The sequence below is a fragment of the Babylonia areolata genome, chromosome 11 (assembly GCF_041734735.1).
Source record: "Babylonia areolata isolate BAREFJ2019XMU chromosome 11, ASM4173473v1, whole genome shotgun sequence".
In the NCBI taxonomy this organism is placed as follows: Eukaryota; Metazoa; Mollusca; class Gastropoda; order Neogastropoda; family Buccinidae; genus Babylonia; species Babylonia areolata.
In genome coordinates this window covers 7,340,123-7,360,653 of record NC_134886.1, presented here as the reverse complement: position 1 = coordinate 7,360,653, position 20,531 = coordinate 7,340,123, and the positions used below count along the sequence as shown (strand labels likewise).

Sequence of the window (20,531 nt, the reverse complement as noted above, 5' to 3'; positions counted from 1 at the left end):
GAGCGGACCTGAAGGATTCTCTGCCAGTCCTCCACATTCCTCTGACAGCCCTGAAACCCCAAGGACAGTCACACGTCAACTTCTTCGACAGAGGATGAAAAGATACCATTCAAACCTGATGGTCTGAGACAACATTGGAGGCTGTGTGTGATGGAGGGGGGGTTGGAAGGAGGGGAGATGGAAGAGGAGCAGAGGTGTCTGCAGCGGCCATAAGAGCTGGGCCCGCATGCCCTCCTTATGAGGGCCATGTAGGCTTAATCTCAGCCTGATGGCCAAAACAAGTGAGATAATCATGTAGCCTGTTAGAAAACATGACGACAAAATGCACAGCAAGAACGTCAAAGAAAGGACAGCCTGTAAGAAAAGGCAAAAACGACTTGGATGCACAGGTCAGGGATTGAACCGACATTTGAAAATACTTCTGATATGATTAAGACATAGGAATATAAAAAACATAAATACATGACAATAATAAATTAATTAATTAATTAAAAAATCGCTGTTAAAAACCAGTGCTTCTGATATGATTAAGACATAGGAATATAAAAAACATAAATACATGTCTTTTTATAATAAATACATGTCTTTTTATAATGACAAATCAATAATAAATTAATTAATTACTTAAAAAATCTCTGTTAAAAACCAGTGTAACATCACTCACAACTCGCAAACATCTCCCACCTCTCCTGTCAAATCTCCCCCACCCTTCCACACACACACACACACACAGAAAGTGTGTAAGGGGAACTGGGGGGCGGGGAAACAGAAGGCTGTACAGTTACAGTGTCCCCCACCTTGAGCCTCTCCCACCAGATCTCCTTGATGTTGCCCCGCCTCTCTGGGACCAGCTTGTACTTGATGATCTCCTCCAGCTCCGACAGCATCTGCACGTTCACCATCACCGCGTAGGCCCGGTTGTAGCTCTCCCCGGCCATGGCTGTCAGGTCTGTGTCCACTATGTCCCGCGCTTTGTCCACACACTGCAAACACAGGCGTGACCTGTTTGCGTTGTGTTGTGCTGTGCTGTGCTGTGCTGTGCTGTGCTGTTTGTCACATCTGATTTCTGTGTGGGAAATCTGGGCTGCTGTCCCCAGGAAGTGTACAGCACCACATTTCTTTTTTTTCCCACATGTTTTTCATGCTTATTATTTTGACTGTTTGCTTACCACAGAAGATTTACATCTATTGTGACAAATGGTAATATGATACAACACAATACCGTACGATACCATACAGTACCATACAATCCAACACAATATAAACACAACACTATACTGTTTCAGTTTCAGTTTCTGGAGGCCAACTGCATTTGGACAAATCCACATACACTGCACCACATCTGCTAGGCAGATGTCTGACAGCAGCATAACCCCAGCCTGTCAGGCCTTGAGGGTATGCTCATATATCTGTGTACCTATCAGAGTGGATTTCTTTTTTTCTTTCTTTCTTTTTTATTTTTTTTGCATAATTTTGCCAGAGCACAACACTACAGCTGCCATAGGTTCTTTCTCAGTGCGCCAAAAGCGTGCTGCAGACAAGACCTTGGTTTATCGTTTTATCTGAAAGACTAGACGCTCAGTCTGATTTTTCAGTCAAACTTGGGAGAAAGGGCGAGAACACTATACAATACCACATAAAACAATTACCATACAATCAAATACAACAAAGGACAACACAACAGAGCAACCCTGGTGACAGCTGACCTGCTGGGCCTGCTGGAAGTTCTCCATGTGCAGAGCGAAGACGGCCCTGTAGAAGGTTCCGTCATAGGTGGTGCGGGGGATGTAGCAGATGTACTCCTCCATGCTGTCCCACTGGCCTGCAAACACAACATACAGCTTTCATTTGGAGTGATGGCCTAGAGGTAACGCGTCCGCCTAGGAAGCGAGAGAATCTGAGTGCGCTCGTTCGAATCACGGTTCAGCCGCCGATATTTTCTCCCCCTCCACTAGACCTTGAGTGGTGGTCTGGACGCTAGTCATTCGGATGAGACGATAAACCGAGGTCCCGTGTACAGCATGCACTTAGCGCACGTAAAAGAAACCACGGCAACAAAAGGGTTGGTCCTGGCAAAATTCTGTAGAAAAATCCACATCGATAGGAAAAACAAATAAAACTGCATGCAGGAAAAAATACCCCCAAAAATGGGTGGCGCTGTAGTGTAGTGACGCGCTCTCCCTGGGTAGAGCAGCCCGAATTTCACACAGAGAAATCTGTTGTGATAAAAAGAAATACAAATACAAATTTGTTTCCCAAGGAGGCGTCAGGGCATTCAGACAAATCCATGTACGCTACATCACATCTGTCAGCCATGCCTAACCAGCAGCATAACCCAACACGCTTGGTCAGGCCTTGAGTGCATGCATATATATCTGTACCTATCAGAGTAGACTTCTTATACAGAATTTTGCCAGAAGACAACACTTTTGTTGCCATGGGTTCTGTTTCAGTGCAAAAAAGGGGCATTGACTTATCATCTCGGACTCATTCGGATGAGACAATAAACCGAGGTCCCGTGTGCAGCATGCACTTAGCGCACGTAAAAGAACCCACGGCAACAAAAGGGTTGTTCCTGGCAAAATTCTGCGGAAAAATCCACTGCAATAAGAAGAAAAAAAAAAAAAAAAAAAAAAAAAAAAACTGCACACAGGAAAAAATACAAAAAAATTGGGTGGCGCGGTAGTATTGCGACGCGCTCTCCCTGGGAGAGCAGCCTGGATTTCACACAGAGAAATCTGTTGTGATAAAGAGAAATACGAATACGAATACGAATCTCATCCAAATGACTGGACACTCAGTTCCATTTTCCACTCAAACCTGGGAGAAAGACCAGGACTCCAACCCACAGCCTTACAGATCTGTATTGGCACATCAGCATCTTAACTATTCTACCACCTTCCTTCCTGCCACCAGTATACACTGCTGATCAAACATCAACTTACTTCATATTACCACTGATAAGAATAACGATAATACTACTAGTGAGAATAATATGGGAATGCTGTGGCAGAATCTGTTAAGTGTGGACTTCCAATCCAATGTCCAGCGGAGATCAAGAGTCTGAGGCCCCATTTCGGTATGGTGTTGTGTCCTTGTGAAAGGTACTTTACTCTGATTTTCCTCACTCCACCCTGCCAAGGACAGGTACTTGACTTCAGACAGGAACATTAAAACCAACAGGAGAGAATCGGGCCCTGCCTTTGTGTGCTGAACCCTAGAAACAGCAAATATGTTTTGCTGCCTCTTTGGCCATAAAAGTCTGGAAACTTTAACTTTTTAAACTTTTATAATAATAACACAAACAACCAAAATCATTAAAAAAAAATAACAATAACCAGTGTATTTGAACATTTCTTCAAATGAAGTTGACTGCCATCCTATATTTTGGAGAAAGAAAAAGAAAACCTGAAAACCTGAAATACCACTCGCTATTATCAGCTTATGAGGTTACCAACCCCAAGCAACCTCCCTTCACTATGATTCAGTTGTCAGTTCTGCATGTCATGGAAACCAGTTTGTCTCCCTGGTCATTCCCCGTATTTAAAGAACACAGCAAATACACAACACAGGAAAGCACTGACCATGTTACGAATCAGCGCCCATGACTTACAAATCGAACAGGGAAGATATAAAAATACACCGAAAGAACAAAGACTGTGTGATACTTGTAACAGTTTAGAAGATGAGATTCACCTTTTAGACAATTGTGTAAAGTACAATACTTACAGATACAGATTCCTAATCGATATATGTCGTCCAAATGCAAAGCCTAGTGAACTGATCCTTCTAACAGAAATACAGCCAAGGCTGGCGAAATTTGTTCATGAATGTTTCTCTTCTTAATATGCTCATGTTTATGTTTCATTGTGTCTTATAAACTTTAAGGTTTTATGACAATAAAAAGTATTTTATTCTATTCTATTCTTTTCTATTCTATTCTATTCCCCTCCCTCAAAACACCCAACCCATTTCTCAATGCTTTCCAATGTTGAATCACCCATTCCAACTGTGTCTGCATGTCTCGCTGAAATCTTTCAATCTTTTCCAACAGCAGTAACAGCAGTTGTTTTTGTTTTTTTTGTTTTTCAGTTTCCCTGATAGGGTTTTGGGTGCATGCTTTGTTGTGGAGTGGCTGTTTGCCATGTATGTGTGGCAGGTTGCTGGTGAGCATCCGTGCGTTTGTGTGTGTGTGCGTGTCTGAGTGTGTGTTGCAGGGATGTGACGTTTTCTGGAGGGTGCCAAGGGTGGGTGGGTGCTTTCCAATGTTCAGTTGAATAAGCGTTTTCTGGCATGTGCTTCCGTGTGTGGGGGGTGGGGCAGGTGTGGGTGGAGATCAGAGTATTGCTGTGGAGGCAGGAAGTGATGAAAGGAATGTAAAGCGCTTTGAGCAGTATTTCTGGAGAAACACGCTATATAAATGTCCATTATCATCATAATTATGCAGGCATTCATGCATCTGGATGGATATGTAAACACACACCCACACCTGCAGAAAAGAAACATGTTAACTAAAAGCAAAAACCAAATAAGCCATACAATGGATTCCCTACTACACTGCAACATCACATCACAAGATACAAGAATACTTTTTTTTATCTCGGAAAAATAAATTGCTGACATGTTTGCTGATAAAAAGGCGACATTAAATTTTAAAAAAAAAAACAATACGTGACTAAATGAATGAACAAATATTCATGCTCACTAACCAAGGCCCCAGGAGGCAGCAGAGGCCATGCGAGCCATGCTGGTTCGAGTCTCACTATCCGCTGTGGACCACTTGTCCACTGCCAGCTGGTGCAGTGCTTGCCTGTAATGGTATACACTTCTGTTTAACACACCTGTTTGTGTGTGTGTGAGCGTGTGTGTGTGTGTGTGTGTGTGTGTGTGTCTGTGTGTGTCTGTGTGTGTGTAGGAGGGGCAGTGGATGGGAGAGGGTGTGGGTGGGTGTGGGTGTGTAGGTGAGTGTACTCTGTATCTGACTGTATTACTGTAAAGCAATTTAGAAATTTGAATGCACTATAGAACTGATCTATTATTATTATCATTATCATTATTATTATTATTATTAATGTTGTTGTTATTAGTATTGTTATTATTATCACAATTATTACAATCGTCATTTTAGCAAGGACATGTGTGAGTGTATGTGTGGGGGTGTGTATGTTTGTTTGTATAAGCATGTACACACACACACACACACACACACACACACACATATTCAAGTCAAGTGTGAAATAACATACACAGACACACATACACACACATACTTTAACACCCACATGTTCAATACTTTTGTGAAACGATTCTAAGCCACAAATCAGTTTCAGTTTCAAGAAAGTGTCAAAGCACATGGACTGATTCACAGAACAAACATATGTGTGCGGTTGTACATACAGCAATAAAAATGTACATATGTATATAAGCAGACTACACACACACACACACACACACACACACACACACAACACAGATACACACAGACACAGACACAGACACACACACACACACACACACACACACACATGGGTGTGCACGCATGCACACACACAAACAGCAAACACGTATCATTTGTTTGCAACTGTGATACTAACCTATTCACAACATCTAAATTGCATTTACTACCCAACAAGTCTGGACTTCATACTGCCCATGCACAAATCATACTTGCATCTGTAAAACTTTGTATCAAAAGTCTTGAGAAAAAAAACAGAGACACTGGATTATGGAATTTGAAAAGAATGATACAACAAAAGTAGACATTAAAAACACATTATATCTTAACTTTTTAATTTCCCTTTAACAAACCAGTGCCAAGGATTCCTGAATACCAGAGCATACTTAGAACAGGATTGTGCTTATGTAGTATGCAGGTACAAGTACACATGTGTACTTGTAACTCTTATACAATGTGTTATGCATAATATCATGTTTTGCAAAGAGCACTTTTCTGGACACAGTGCTATAAGGACCCATTATCATAACTATCAATACTATTTGTGAGACAGACCATTCGCCCATGGCCTCCAGACATCTCATCTTGCCCAGGGTCAAGTTCATGTCTTCAGGGTTTTGTTCCAGTTTCTGTTCATAGGCCGCCAGAGCCCGATCCCACTCGTGAAGCTTCTCAAACCAGCTTTCCTGGATTTTCTGCACAGCACATGGTACACAATAACTAAAAGAGTTCCTTGGTTGTGTGCTCAGATGTTCAAAGTGGATGCTTTAACATGATAATGCTGTTTCATACTCTCTCTTTCTCTCTGTCTCCGCCTGTCACTCTCTGTCTCTCTCTCAATTTATATCTCTTTCACACTAATCACAAACACCATACACATCCATCACCCCCCCACACACACACACCCACACCCACATCTCTTTCACACCAATCACAAAACACCATACACATCCATCACACACACACACACACACACACACACACACACACAAACATATGCATGCCGAGTGTGGGATTCGAACCAGCGCACTCAGATTCTCTCACGACCTAGGCAGACGCTTTACAGCTGAGCGTACACTCCACTACATCAGCCTTACAGCCATGAACAGTGTACTCACAAAATCGTGGCGATGATGTTTCTGTGCATACTCCAGTGCCCCTGCTGCAGCTTCTGGCTGCTGGAGCTTGTTGTTGATGCTGCACAACAACAACGCTCTCCATCAAACAAACAACAGTCGTTAACAGATGCTCTGGCCACTGACTAACAACTGATCAATGCACACACACAAAATAAAAAGAACATATGTATATATGAATATATATATATATATATATATATTATATATATGCAGACAGACAGATAGATTAAGTGAAAGAGCAACCTAACAAACACAGCTGTGCATGAGGGATTCTGGATGGGCTGCATGAGAGCAATGTCACTGATGTGGAGGACATAGCACCAACACACACACACACACACACACACATGCTTACCCACCCCCACCACCCTGACAAACACGCACATACAAACACACATACACTGCACACACACACCCACACCCACACATTTACTTTATTTTGTTTATATTCTTCTTTTCTCTTTTTTTTTTTAAACGCTAATTCAAGAGAGAGGAACAGGAAAAGTAGTGATGATTTAAGGCATGGGTGGGGAGATGATAGATTTTTGTCTAAAATCACAAATGTGGATAGACGTTAAACAAAAGAATGAACGAACACACACACACACACACACACACACACATACCCACCCCACCCACACACCCCCACAACCACACGTACGTACCTGATGAGCTGCTCCAGAGTCTTGGTGGTGGGGTGTGCCTGGAACTCCTCCTCCTTGTAGTGGAGAGCCTTGGCATAGGCCCTGCACTTCAGGGCCCGCTCCCCCAGCATCTTGCAGTCCAGGGGCAGGGGACCCTGTGCAAAATACACTGACACCTTCACCTCACTGCATTAATTTTTTGCTTTTTCTCTTCTGTTTTTGGGGGTGGTTTTTTGTAGTTGGGTTTGTTTGGGGTGTTTTTTTTTCAGTCCTGTTCAGCTAATTGCCTAACAGTTCTTCTGTTTCACTTCTTTTTTTTCATTTTTGTTTTCAGTCCTGTTTCAGCTAATTGGTTAAGTTTTTTTTAAACTGGCTAAGCTCTTTCTTTTCACTTATTTTTTCAGTCCTGTGTCAGCTAACTAACTTTGGCTAAGTTCTTTCTTTTTTCTTTTCTTTTTTTTTTTCTATCAGTCATATTTCAGCTAACTGGCTAAGTTCTTTCCTTTGTCTAAGCACTTTACAAACACGGGGTCATTTGCGCAACAGGCTGCCTACCCGGGTAGAGCCGACTGACAGCTGCCATTGGGTGCTCATCATTCGTTTCCTGTACATTCAATCAGATTCCAGGCATGCACACACACACACTTAGATAGACATATAACATGTATGACCGATTTGTTTATTTACCCTGCCATGTAGGCAGCCATACTCCATTTTCGGGGGTGTGCATGCTGGGTATGTTCTTGTTTCCATAACCCACCAAACACTAACATGGATTACAGGATCTTGAACGTGGCATATTTGTTCTTCTGCATGCGTATACACACGAAGGGGGTTCAGGCACTAGCAGGTCTGCACATAATTATGTTGACCTGCGAGATCAGAAAAATCTCCACCCTTTACCCACCAGGCACGGTCACCGAGATTCGAACCCAGGACCCTCAGATTGAGAGTCCAACACTTTAACCACTCGGCTATTGCACCAAGTTCTTTTGTTTTACTGATATTTTTAGTTCCTATTTCAGCTAACTGGCGAAGTTCTAACTGGCTACGTTCTTGCTTTTTACTTATTTTTTCAGTCCTGAGTCAGCTAATTAGTTATGTTCTTTCTTTTTCTTATCTTTTTCAGTCCAGTTTCAGCTAATTGGTTAAGTTCTTTCTTTCTTTCTTTTTTTTCAGTCCTGTTTCAACTAGCTGGCCAAGCTCTCTTTTTTCTGTTTTCTTTTTTTTCAGTCCTGTTTCAGCTAATTGGTCAAGTTCTTTCTTTCTTTCTTTTTTTCAGTCCTGTTTCAGCTAATTGGTTAAGTTCTTTCTTTCTTTCTTTTTTCAGTCCTGTTTCAGCTAATTGGTTAAGTTCTTTATTTTTTCTTTTTTTTCAGTCCTGTTTCAGCTAATTGGTTAAGTTCTTTCTTCTTTTTTTTTCAAGTCAAGTTTCAGTTTCAAGGTGTCAAAGCATGCAGACTGATTGACACATGCTACACCAAGTCTGCAGTTAAAAAAATATTATGTAATAACTTTTAAATGGGAAAAAAAAAAGCAGATGACTGATCTTCGCATGAACCCAACATGCTGATCACGCCTTGATATCCTATGCCAGGTTTGTGTAAGACATTAACAGAATAAAACAAAATGAATACAAAAGAAATCACATTAAAACATCATGAAGTAAAAGATACCAAATAAGGCAAATGACAGAAAAAAAATATGAACAAAAATTGGCCATGCTTGGCGAACCCTCATGCACTCACACATGCGCGCCCCGACACATGCGCACACTCACACAGGCATATGTGTGAGAGTCAGTCGCGCCTGACTATGACCATCAGGACAGCAGTGGAGGAATATGCTATCCCAACTACCTGGGGTAGAATTTTACTGTAGTGGAGAGTGTCTAGCCAAAGTTACATCCCCAATCTTTGTGTAACACACACACACACACACACACACACACACACACACACACCACATGCAACAAACCCACCCACAGTCTCACAAGCGAACAGCACAAACACTGACCTTGTCAGTGTGCTCCATGAACTCGGCCAGTTTCAGCAGTGTCTGGATGACCTCGGGGATCTCCTGGGACACCAGGGCCTGCTCCAACATCTGGGTCAGCTCGTCCTGCTCCGCCTCCGCCATCTCCGTCCAGCACGACACGAAGGCTGCGTTGAACAGGTCCCTGCAGAAATAACACCACAATATGAAATACACAATGCTGCGTTGAACAGGTCCCTGAAGAAATAACACCACAATATAAAATACAAAAATGCTGCAATGGCCCTGTCCCTACAGAAATAACACCACAATATGAAATACACAATGCTGCGTTGAACAGGTTCCTGCAGAAATAACACCACAATATGAAATACACAAATGCTGCAATGAACAGGTCCCTACAGAAATAACAGCACATGAAATACGAAAAAACTGCAGTGAAAAGTTTCCTACAGAAATAAATAAATGCTGTGTTGAAAAGGTCCCTACAGAAATAACACCACATGAAATACACAAATGCTGCCTTGATCAGGTCCCTACCGACTAAACAACACAAAAAAGAAACTGAATGAAAAATCCATCTGACAATGACCACATACATGCTGGGAACAGTTTCTAATGCCATAATACTGTCTGATATACTGATTTTCTTTGTTGTTTTTGTTGGCTGTTTCGTTTGCTTTTTTAAAAAAAACATTCGTTAAAGCTGTCTTTGTTCTTTATACTAGGTATTAAATGAATAAAATAAAAACAAAAAGTAAAATAAATAAAATAGTAATAAAGAAATAAATAACTAAGCCTTTCGATTCCAGGGAAATATGATTTAAGTGAAATCTAGCTGCCAGGGTTTTTTCACAAAAAATGGATATATTTTTTCAAAAATTTCTGTGCTCTATAAAAGACCTATAAAAGTATATATTTTCTGAAAAGTAAATGAATAAAGAATACAAAACACATGTTTTCCAATGTTATATATTTTCAGTAACATGCTGTTGTTTTGAAATCAGTGTTTTCGTTTTTTGTCACATTTTCAACTTATTCATTACAAACATTAGTCAGGTAATTTGCACTAAAATATCATATTTTGTGGGCAAATGGATAACACCTGCACACACAAATTATACTTGGACAACCACAATAAAAAAAAAAAATTTTCTTCAAGTGAGAGCATGGATGTGAGGCCACGCCCCCTCAGTCACCACCCCCTCTTCATCCCTCTAACACGGTCACTTTATCCAGTTCTCATCAGACTGCCTTGGCTGAGTGCCAAGAAAATCACTCGTACTGTGTCCTGCTAATAATTCGGTCACTTTCTGTCATCTGCTACAGCTGTACAACCAGCGCCACTCAGCTGACAGTCGTATCTTGGCCAGTCTCTTCATTGCTCCCTTTATTTTCTATCAAATCGTCCGATAAACGTTTATCACTGTCTTCTCCTTCGAATTTACGCTTCAATTCTTTCTGAGCACCAGCTAAAGAGAGCAATCTTGGTTGATTTAGTGCACCACGATCACATGTCTTGAGCACGGTGTCCGACATTTTGTTGAGCAAGTGAGGAGAGGAGCCAGGCAAACACTGCAGCAGTAACCCATCCAAAACGTTCAAATAAAGGACTGCCTCATGACGTAGATGGGGTTTCTAGCTATGAACAGAATCTAGAAAGATTCCCCAAGCTAAAGCTACCAGTATTTTTGTCAAGGAACTCAATGCAAACCAAGGAAAAGTCAGAATATTTCAATGACAAGTTAACTCATCATTGTCACAGCGAAGCGTACATGCTTGCGCTGAGTTATCTCATCATATAAGCAATCTTGGGGTTAATAATAATATATGAAATAATTTTTTTTTTTTAATTTTTAAAACACCAAAAGAACCAGTGAGGACCACCTACTTGGCGACCTGGGTGTAGCTCTGGGCAAGGTGCCAGCAGGAGCGGAGGGCCGGGGAGGGGGACTCCTTCAGCAGCTCAATGCTCAGCTTCCTCAGCCACTCCATCCAGTCCTCTTTGGACACGCGTCGTCCCCCGCTCATCGACTAACACACACAAACACACAACACATCAGCCACTCCATCCAGTCCTCTTTGGACACGCGTCGTCCCCCGCTCATCGACTGACACACACACACAACACACAACACATCAGCCACTCCATCCAGTCCTCCATAGACACGCGTCGTCCCCCGCTCATCGACTGACACACACAACACATCAGCCACTCCATCCAGTCCTCTTTGGACACGCGTCGTCCCCCGCTCACCGACTGACACACACAACACATCAGCCACTCCATCCAGTCCTCCATGGACACGCGTCGTTCCCCGCTCATCAACTGACACACACAACACATCAGCCACTCCATCGAGTCCTCTTCAGACATGCATCGGCCCCCATTCACTGACTGACACACACACAACACATCAGCCACTCCATCCAGTCTTCCTTGGACATGCATTGTCCCCACTCACACACACACACACACACACACACACACACTCACAACACATCAGCCACTCCATCCAGTCCTCTTTGGACACGCATCGTCCCCTGCTTATCAGCTGACACACACAGTCATCACACAAATGTATTGTAATGCAGAACAGTGCAGTGCAGCATAGAGGAGTGTAGTGTAGTGTATTACTCTTTGTCACAACAGATTTCTTAGGGTGCTGCTTTCCCCAGGGAGGGCACAGCTATAGTGAGAGTGCCCTTTTTTCTTTGGGTTTTTTTTTTCTCTGCATTCAAGCCTATTTGTTTTCCTATCAAAGTGGGTTTGTCTGAATAATTTTGGCCAAGGACAACCCTTTTCATATCATGGGGGTTTTAATGTCCCCTCAGTGCAAGCTGCAAACAGAACCTTGGTTTATCATCTCATCTCGGTGCCTAGCATTTAAAACTCAGCAGTCAATAGAATTCAACAGAGTCAATGTACACAGGAAGCACAAACAGATCCCTCAGCAGAATACAACAGAATCAACTAATATCAATCAGAAAGACAAGCTGAAGAACGCTGCTTTGCTCACTGCACACAAAAAAAAGTTGACTGGCAACAGAACAGTATGACTGCAAAGGGACTACCTTGTGCAGGTTGACGATCTTGACGCTGAGCTTGGAGATGGTCGTGGCGTCCGCCTCTGACTGCTGCTCGCGTTCCTTCTGGGCCTGCCGCTTCATTTTGGCCTGCCGCAGAATGACCGGGATCTCCTCCTCTTCCGCCACTGTCGTGCCCTGAAAACACACAGTCCCTCCATACATCTGGCTGGCTATAATCATTATTTCCTATTCTACTGTATTGCATTGTATTGTATTGTATTGTATTGTATTGGACTGAACTGGATTGAACTGGATTGCATTGCATTACATTGCAATAATATTTCTCACAATAAATTTCTCTGTAAGAAATTCAGGCTGCTCTCCCTGGAGAGAGCAAGTCGCTACAGTGAGACCACCATCCCTTTTTCTCTTCTTTTTTTTCCTGCCTGCAAATATCTCTATTTTCCAATCACAGTGGATTTTTCTACAGAAACTTGCCAGGAACAACTCTTTTCCCCCCACCCCCAAATTTATATTTTATCTAACATTCTTACAGCGACTCACCAACATATTTCTTCATCCACAGAAAGAAAGATCGTTGTATTTGATAACTTATCTTTGTATTTGATTGCACATCGGTTTGGAATTTGTAACAGTGGTGGTTGTGTTTTTTTTACTTTAGCACCATAAACATCAACCTGGTGGCTAAGTTTCAATTCCCCTACAAAGGTCAGAACAAAATATAAAACTTTCCCTCACATAAACTGCTACTGCACATTATCATAACCTTTTATTACTGTTGTTAACAATAGGTTAACTCTTTCCATACGAACGGCGAAAGAGACGACGTTAACAGCGTTTCACCCCAATTACCATCATCAAAATTTTGCAAGCGGAAAGCTCTTATACTGAAGACGTGAATGTTGACAAAGAATACCATAATTCTGACAATGGAAGCTAAAGGTTGGGTCATTCAGACACCGACTGGACATCCGAGGGGTCTGTATAGAGGAGAAGAGAGGACTGGCCGTACTGAGTGAGTTAAGCTTGAGGAGCATAGTGTGCACTTTATTAGTTTTCACAAAGCATTCACTCTACCCTCTCCCACCACCATTGTCACCATTGTTTCTACATATTCCCAACATTCCTTTTTCAAAACCACGCAGTTCATCCCACAAACAGTCTTATATGCATCAGAGGCTTCAACATTTCTTTCTGAAAATGATACAACACGCATAAAACCTCTCTTACTTGCATCATTATGAAAACAACGCAACATGCATAAACCTCCTCTCACTCGCACCATTTTGAAAACAATGCAACAGACATAAACCTCATCTCACTCGCACCATTTTGAAAACAATGCAACAGACATAAACCTCATCTCACTCGCACCATTTTGAAAACAATGCAACAGACATAAACCTCCTCTCACTCGCACCATTTTGAAGACAATGCAACATGCATAAACCTCCTCTTGCTCGCACCATTTTGAAAACAATGCAACAGACATAAACCTCTTGCTCGCACCATTTTGAAAACAATGCAACAGACATAAACCTCCTCTTGCTCGCACCATTTTGAAAACAATGCAACAGACATAAACCTCCTCTCACTCGCACCATATTGAAAACAATGCAACATGCATAAACCTCCTCTTGCTCGCACCATTTTGAAAACAATGCAACAGACATAAACCTCCTCTCACTCGCACTATTCTGAAAACGATGCAACCGGTATAAACATTCTTTCATTCGTACCATTCTGAAAACAGTGGAACAGGCAAAAACCTGCTCTCATTCACACCATTTTCAAAATGATACAACAAGCTTAAACCTTCTCTTACTTGCAACATTCTGAAAATAATGTGACAGTCATAAGCCTCTAACTTGCACGATTATCAAAACCATGCAACATACATAAATCTTGTCTCACTTCCACCATTCTCAACACAATGGAACTGACATAAACCTTGTCTTACTTCCACCATTCTGAAAACAATGGAACAGACATAAACTATGTCTTACTTGCACCATTCTAAAAAAACGATGCAACAGGCATAAACCTTGCCTTGTTTCCACCATTCTGAAAACCATGCAACATGCAAAAACGTCCTCTTACTTCCACCATTCTGAAAACCATGCAACATGAAAAAACTTCCTCTTACTTCCACTATTCTGAAAACCATGCAACATGCAAAAACTTCCTCTTACTTCCACTATTCTGAAAACCATGCAACATGCAAAAACTTCCTCTTACTTCCACTATTCTGAAAACCATGCAACATGCAAAAACTTCCTCTTACTTCCACTATTCTGAAAACCATGCAACATGCAAAAACTTCCTCTTACTTCCACTATTCTGAAAACCATGCAACATGCAAAAACTTCCTCTTAATTCCACCGTTCTGAAAACCATGCAACATGTAAAAACTTCCTCTTACTTCCACTATTCTGAAAAACATGCAACATGCAAAAACTTCCTCTTAATGCCACTATTCTGAAAACCATGCAACATGCAAAAACTTCCTCTTACTTCCACTATTCTGAAAACCATGCAACATGTAAAAACTTCCTCTTACTTCCACCATTCTGAAAACCATGCAACATGCACTAAAACATGGTCTTACTCCCACCACCATTCTGAAAACCATGCAACATGCAAAAACTTCCTCTTACTTCCACCATTCTGAAAACCATGCAACATGCAAAAACTTCCTCTTACTTCCACCATTCTGAAAACATGCAAAAACTTCCTCTTACTTCCACCATTCTGAAAACCATGCAACATGCAAAAACTTTCTCTTACTTCCACCATTCTGAAAACCATGCAACATGCAAAAACTTCCTCTTACTTCCACCATTCTGAAAACGAAGCAACATGCACTAAAACACGGTCTTACTCCCACCACCGTTGTGAAAACAAATGAAAGACGCGCACACAGCTGCATAAACCTTCCTCTCACCTGCACCACCACTCCACAAGACAACACAACACGACGCTGCCTCTCCTCTACCTGCATGAGGCGAGTCATGAGGATCTCGTAGCGGGTGTGCTGGATGCGGAGGCGGCTGGTGACGTTCTGCACCATGGGCACGAAGATGTTGTAGCGCACGCCCAGCTGCGCGGCCAGGGCAGACAGCGTGTCCATGCACACTGTCTGCAGGCTGTGGCTCTGGTCCAAAACCCGCACCAAGGGGTGGATCAGGGTGGTGGCGAAGGCCGTCAGGTCCAGGCTGTCCGTCAGCCGGTCGATCGTCTCTATGGCAACCCTGGACAAAGGGAAAATAAAGGTGACAGGTCAATTATCTACATGGACAAAGGGAAAACAAAGAAAAGAGGTCAATTGTCTTTATGGACAAAGGGAAAAGAAAAAAAAAGAAGTCAACTGTCTTTATAGACAAAGGGAAAACAAAGAAAAGAGGTCAATTGTCTTTATGGACAAAGGGAAAACAAAGAAAAGAGGTCAATTGTCTTTATGGACAAAGGGAAAACAAAGAAAAGAGGTCAATTGTCTTTATGGACAAAGGGGAAAAAAGAAAATAGGTCAATCGTCTTTATGGACAAAAGGGAAAAAAGAAAATAGGTCAATCGTCTTTATGACAAAGGGAAACAAAGAAAAGAGGTCAATTGTCTTTATGGACAAAGGAAAACAAACAGGTTGATCGTCTCCATGGCAGCCCTGGACAAAGGGAAAGCAAAGAAAACAGGTCAGTTGTCTCTATGTCAGCCCTTCAAAAGTGAAAGCAGAGGAAACAGGTCAATCATCTCTATGACAGCCCTGTACAAAGGGAAACAAAGAAGACAGGCCTATCGTCTCTGTAGCAGCTGTAGACAAAGGAAAACAAATAAAACTGGGTAATGATGGTCTATCATCTCTATGGCAGCCCTGGACAAAGAGGACAGGGCAGTTGTCTACGGCAGCCTTGGACAAAGGGAAAGCAAAGAAAATAAGTCTACTGTCTCTATGGCAGCCCTGGACAAAGGGAAAAGAAAGATGACCAGTCAATCGTCTCTATGGCAGTCCATGACAGAGGGAAAACAAAGATGACAGTCATCCCTGTCAGGAAGTAGATCTAATGAGGAGAGCATAGTCTGGAGGGGACAGGCGAGGTTTAAAGAGGTGAGAAGAGAAGAACCCATGGAGTTAGAGATGGACAGTCAAGAAAAGAAATAGGCGATATTAGATAAGATACACCCCCTCAGCCCCGAACATAGATATGGACTTACATACAAAATATCAACAACGACAGGGGCTTAATGACCAGTCATATAAACATTTATTCATTCACCCGTGACATCAAATTTTAATATTACTCTACTCCCACGCACCTTGCACTCTCTCAATCATACATCTACTCTAACACACATTCATACATATTCGCTCAACCAAGTCCTTTGACCCTTATATAGGTCACTAAATTAATCCATATCCTTCCGTCAAGTTCCTCCTCGAACCGTCCAGGGAAATACAAATAATAAAACTTTTCTTTCACCAGGATAACGTCCACAATAAAATCGTGACGTCAAGTTCCTCCTCGAACTATCCAGGGAAATACAAATAATAAAACTTCTTTTACCAGGATAGCGTCCACAAAAAATCGTGATGTCAAGTTCCTTCTCGATATAATAAAATAAAGCCTGTCCGAAGCCTACCCCACAGCTGACGCACAGTCTGGCCGTTCGCTTCACAGGCGTAGATCCCAGAAGGGGAGGAGCAGGGGTGCAGGGGAAATGATAAGTAGAAATGGGGTATAAGATGGGGCACAGAAAATGAACCCTGGAGCCTCCAGAATGCACAGACCACGGCCCAGCCTGAAGTAGTAACCCGCCACCTCAACACACGAAACCGACAGGACAGACGAATTCTTGCCCACTTGGAATCCTAAACCCTTCCTCAAGGATTTTCACTGGGATTATTGGGCTAATAAATATGTCTAACTTGTCACTACTGCGTTTCAGGAGTCTAAAGCCAGAACATACATAGAACACAACGAAACTGATCCCTAGAACGAATCTAGCATAACTCAAGGTTGTAACAATCACAAAGATTGTTCTCTACTGACAGTTGCAGAACAACCTTGACTTCTGGCATTAAAGATCTTTACGTTTATATCTAAATATCCCAAACATTAGGTCTCTATAGATCTATACAGTGATACAATACTATATATATAAAGGCATCTCACCTATCCAATGTAACAAGTTGAAGTGGCAGGCGGGTCTACACTATTTCCACTATAAAACAATTAAACTCTGGAACAACGTAACAAGTATGTTCCAACAATAGTACACATTTAATTTGATGGCTGTGACAGTCCCTATGGCAGCCCTGGACAAAGGTAAAGCAAAGAAAACAGGTCAGTCATCTCTATGGCAGCCCCGGACAAAGGAAAACAAGATGAAATGTCAATCATCTCTATGGCAGCCCTGGACAAAAGGGAAAGCAAAGAAAAATGGGTAATGATGGTCTATCATCTCTGAGTAATGATAGTCTATCAGCCTTGGACACAGGAAAACAAAGATGACAGGTCAATCATCTCTATGGCAGCCCTGGACAAAGGGAAAGCAAAGAAAACAGGTCAATCACCTCTATGGCAGCCCTGGACAAAGGGAAAGCAAAGAAAACTGGGTAATGATGGTCAATCATCTCTATGGCAGCCCTGGACAAAGGGAAAGCAAAGAAAACTGGGTAATGATGGTCTATCATCTCTATGGCAGCTCTGGACAAAGGGAAACAAAGAAGAAAACTGGGTAATGATAGTCTATCAGCCCTGGACAAAGGAAAACAAAAATGACAGGTCAGTTGTCTCTATGAGCAGCCCTGGACATAGGGAAAGCAAAGGAAACGGGTCATTCATCAAGGGGGAAAAAAAAAAAGCCGAGTACTGCACCACTTACTTTCTGGCCGTGAAGTGAACCTCCGGGGCCTCAAAGAGGCGGGCGAGGGGAGGCAACAGCATGTGCAGGTAGTCGCTCAGATTGGCTCCAAACAGCTGCAAGGCTGAGAGCGTCTGTCCACAAAACAGCACTGTAACTCATCATGTTCATTCACACAATCTCTGACAAGTAGAAACATCACAACACTGTAACTCATCACATCCATTACACAATCTTTGACAGTGTATGTCAAAATTCTGCAAAATTGTGTTGTATTGTATTTTATTGTACTGTACTGTTTTTTTTTTTGGGGGGGGGGTTTGTACTGTATTTATTGTATTGTATTGTACTGTACTGTACTGTATCACTGCACTATATTCTGTTGTATTGCATTGCATTACTCTTTTGTCACAACATGTTTATCTGTGTGAGAAACACACACACACACACACACACACCCACACACCCCTCCCCACACGCCCACACATGGTCAGGGGCAGCCCACCATGATGGTGATGACGCGGTCGTTGGAGGTGTCGTAGGTGAAGACCCTGAGCAGCATGGGCATGATGTGGGGCAGGTACATGCGGAACTCAGTGCCCAGAGCACTGGCAATGTTCTCCACCAGCAGGATCAGCGTCTGCTGCATGTTGCTCTGCACCGTCCAGAAGTCCTGTACGCAGAGCAGCAAACCACAGGAGGTCAGGAGGAAAGCAGCAGAATGGTTGTGTGTGTGTGTGTGTGTGTGTGTGTGTGTGTGTGTCAATGGGTGTATGTGTATGTGTCAATGTGTGTGTGTGTGTGTGTGTGTGTGTGTCAATGCAGGCATGAGATTGGAAAATTGTGATTGAGTCTGAAAGGTGGGGGCCTGGGGGCCGCAGAAGGCCCCCAGTGGGGGTCCATGGGGCAGCGCCCCTGCTGGGAGTCTGGGGGCAAAGCCCCCTGAAGCTGAAGGTTTTTCTCGATTTCAAACCATAAAATCTGCACTTGTGGGCCACCAATGCTGCTGAGGTATTCCAACCCACAGAAGACAAAAAATCAGTCCAATTCTTCCTAAACTGAAGTGTTTTTGCTTCCAAACCTGTCAAGTCAGCCTTGGGGGCATGAATCGTGTCTCATGTGTGTGTGTGTGTGTGTATGGTTTCAATGCAACTCTGTGTATGTGAGAGAGACAGACAGACAAAGAGACTGAGAATAGGAATCGGGCTGGACATGGGAGGAAAGAGTTAAAGTTCATGTATGTACACTGCTTTAAATACAACTCTGTGTGTTAAACTCTTTGTGTGAGTGAGTGAGTGAGAGAGAGAGAGAGAGAGAGAGAGAGTGTGTGTGTGTGTGTGTGTTTTCAAGGAAAAATGTTCTTAGCACACACGTTTGCACTGTACCAATATAACTGACCATCTGGTCTCTTCAGCTGTAGTCTCTGTTCCACTGACATGCATGTGTGTTGGTTGAGGAAAGAAAGGGGGAAGTGGAATGACTGGAGGGAGGAGGGGGTGTGTGACTGGTTATATCACTTCCAAGCAAGCTGGAGCTAGCGGTCAGTGTTTTGGCTCAATGCCAAAATTGCCACAGTCATTGACAGTGGTTTCATAATACCCCCCACCTCCTCCCCCCCCCCTTTCCCTCAGCACTGGTAGGAGACTCAAGAGAGAGGGAGAGAGGTACCTCAGCAAACCATGCAAGTGAAGTCTGCAGGAGGGGGGCGGGGGTTTGGGGAGTGACTTTTTTCTCTCTGAAATCAACTGCTCTTCCGCTGAAAATAGCGGATCCATTTTCAGCGGATCCGCTGAGAGTTCCCCAACATGGACTCCGTGTGTTTGTGTGTGTGCGTGCGCGCGCGCGCGCGTGTGTGTTCAGGGGAGAAAGAGAGAGAGAGAGAGATAGCAAGCGAGCGTGAGTGTGCACACGCGTGTGTATGTGTGGTTTCAATTCAACTGTGTGTAAACACGAGAGAGAAAGGACAAGCACCCAACTCCAATGACTAAGAAATTATTTCTGATTAAAATATGGGGGACCTCCCACGTACGCTTTCTCGCATTTTATTCATCTTTGATTTGTATACGTAAAATTTGTCAACCAGAAAAAAAAGGTCAAATAATTATGTCATCGGTTTCATTTTTTTGTCTTCTCCAAACAAAATCATTTCAGTGATGAGTGCTAATCGCCAACTGATGACACATCTTTGATTCCGGGAGTCATTAAGTTAGTAGTGCTACGAGTCCAAAATCTCTACAAATACACCTACTATATATGCATATCACGGAATGATGTAGACGGCAATAAAATTCTTAAAATGTAAAAAAAATTAAAAAATTTAAAAAATTTCAAAAAAGTCTTCAGACTGTTTAACACACATTAGAACCAAGATCATCAGACTGTCAAACA

General features: G+C 42.6%; 1 protein-coding gene across 4 annotated transcripts in view; it reads right to left on the bottom strand.

Moving 5' to 3' along the window:
* LOC143287483 (serine/threonine-protein kinase mTOR-like) overlaps nucleotides 1–20,531 on the bottom strand; it is an 80,361-nt gene that overhangs the window by 33,318 nt on the left and 26,512 nt on the right. For all 4 annotated transcript variants that reach the window (XM_076595499.1, XM_076595501.1, XM_076595502.1 and 1 more), the window contains 13 exons: nucleotides 18,649–18,816; nucleotides 18,165–18,277; nucleotides 15,280–15,535; nucleotides 12,309–12,458; nucleotides 11,125–11,267; nucleotides 9,255–9,417; nucleotides 7,260–7,393; nucleotides 6,574–6,652; nucleotides 6,011–6,150; nucleotides 4,710–4,810; nucleotides 1,707–1,822; nucleotides 798–983; nucleotides 1–50 (listed from right to left, as the gene is read on the bottom strand). The exon at nucleotides 1–50 is cut by the window's left edge and continues 76 nt beyond it. In XM_076595499.1, coding sequence (XP_076451614.1) covers nucleotides 1–50; nucleotides 798–983; nucleotides 1,707–1,822; nucleotides 4,710–4,810; nucleotides 6,011–6,150; nucleotides 6,574–6,652; nucleotides 7,260–7,393; nucleotides 9,255–9,417; nucleotides 11,125–11,267; nucleotides 12,309–12,458; nucleotides 15,280–15,535; nucleotides 18,165–18,277; nucleotides 18,649–18,816 — 1,799 coding nt within the window. The remainder of the gene's footprint in view (nucleotides 51–797; nucleotides 984–1,706; nucleotides 1,823–4,709; nucleotides 4,811–6,010; nucleotides 6,151–6,573; nucleotides 6,653–7,259; nucleotides 7,394–9,254; nucleotides 9,418–11,124; nucleotides 11,268–12,308; nucleotides 12,459–15,279; nucleotides 15,536–18,164; nucleotides 18,278–18,648; nucleotides 18,817–20,531) is intronic.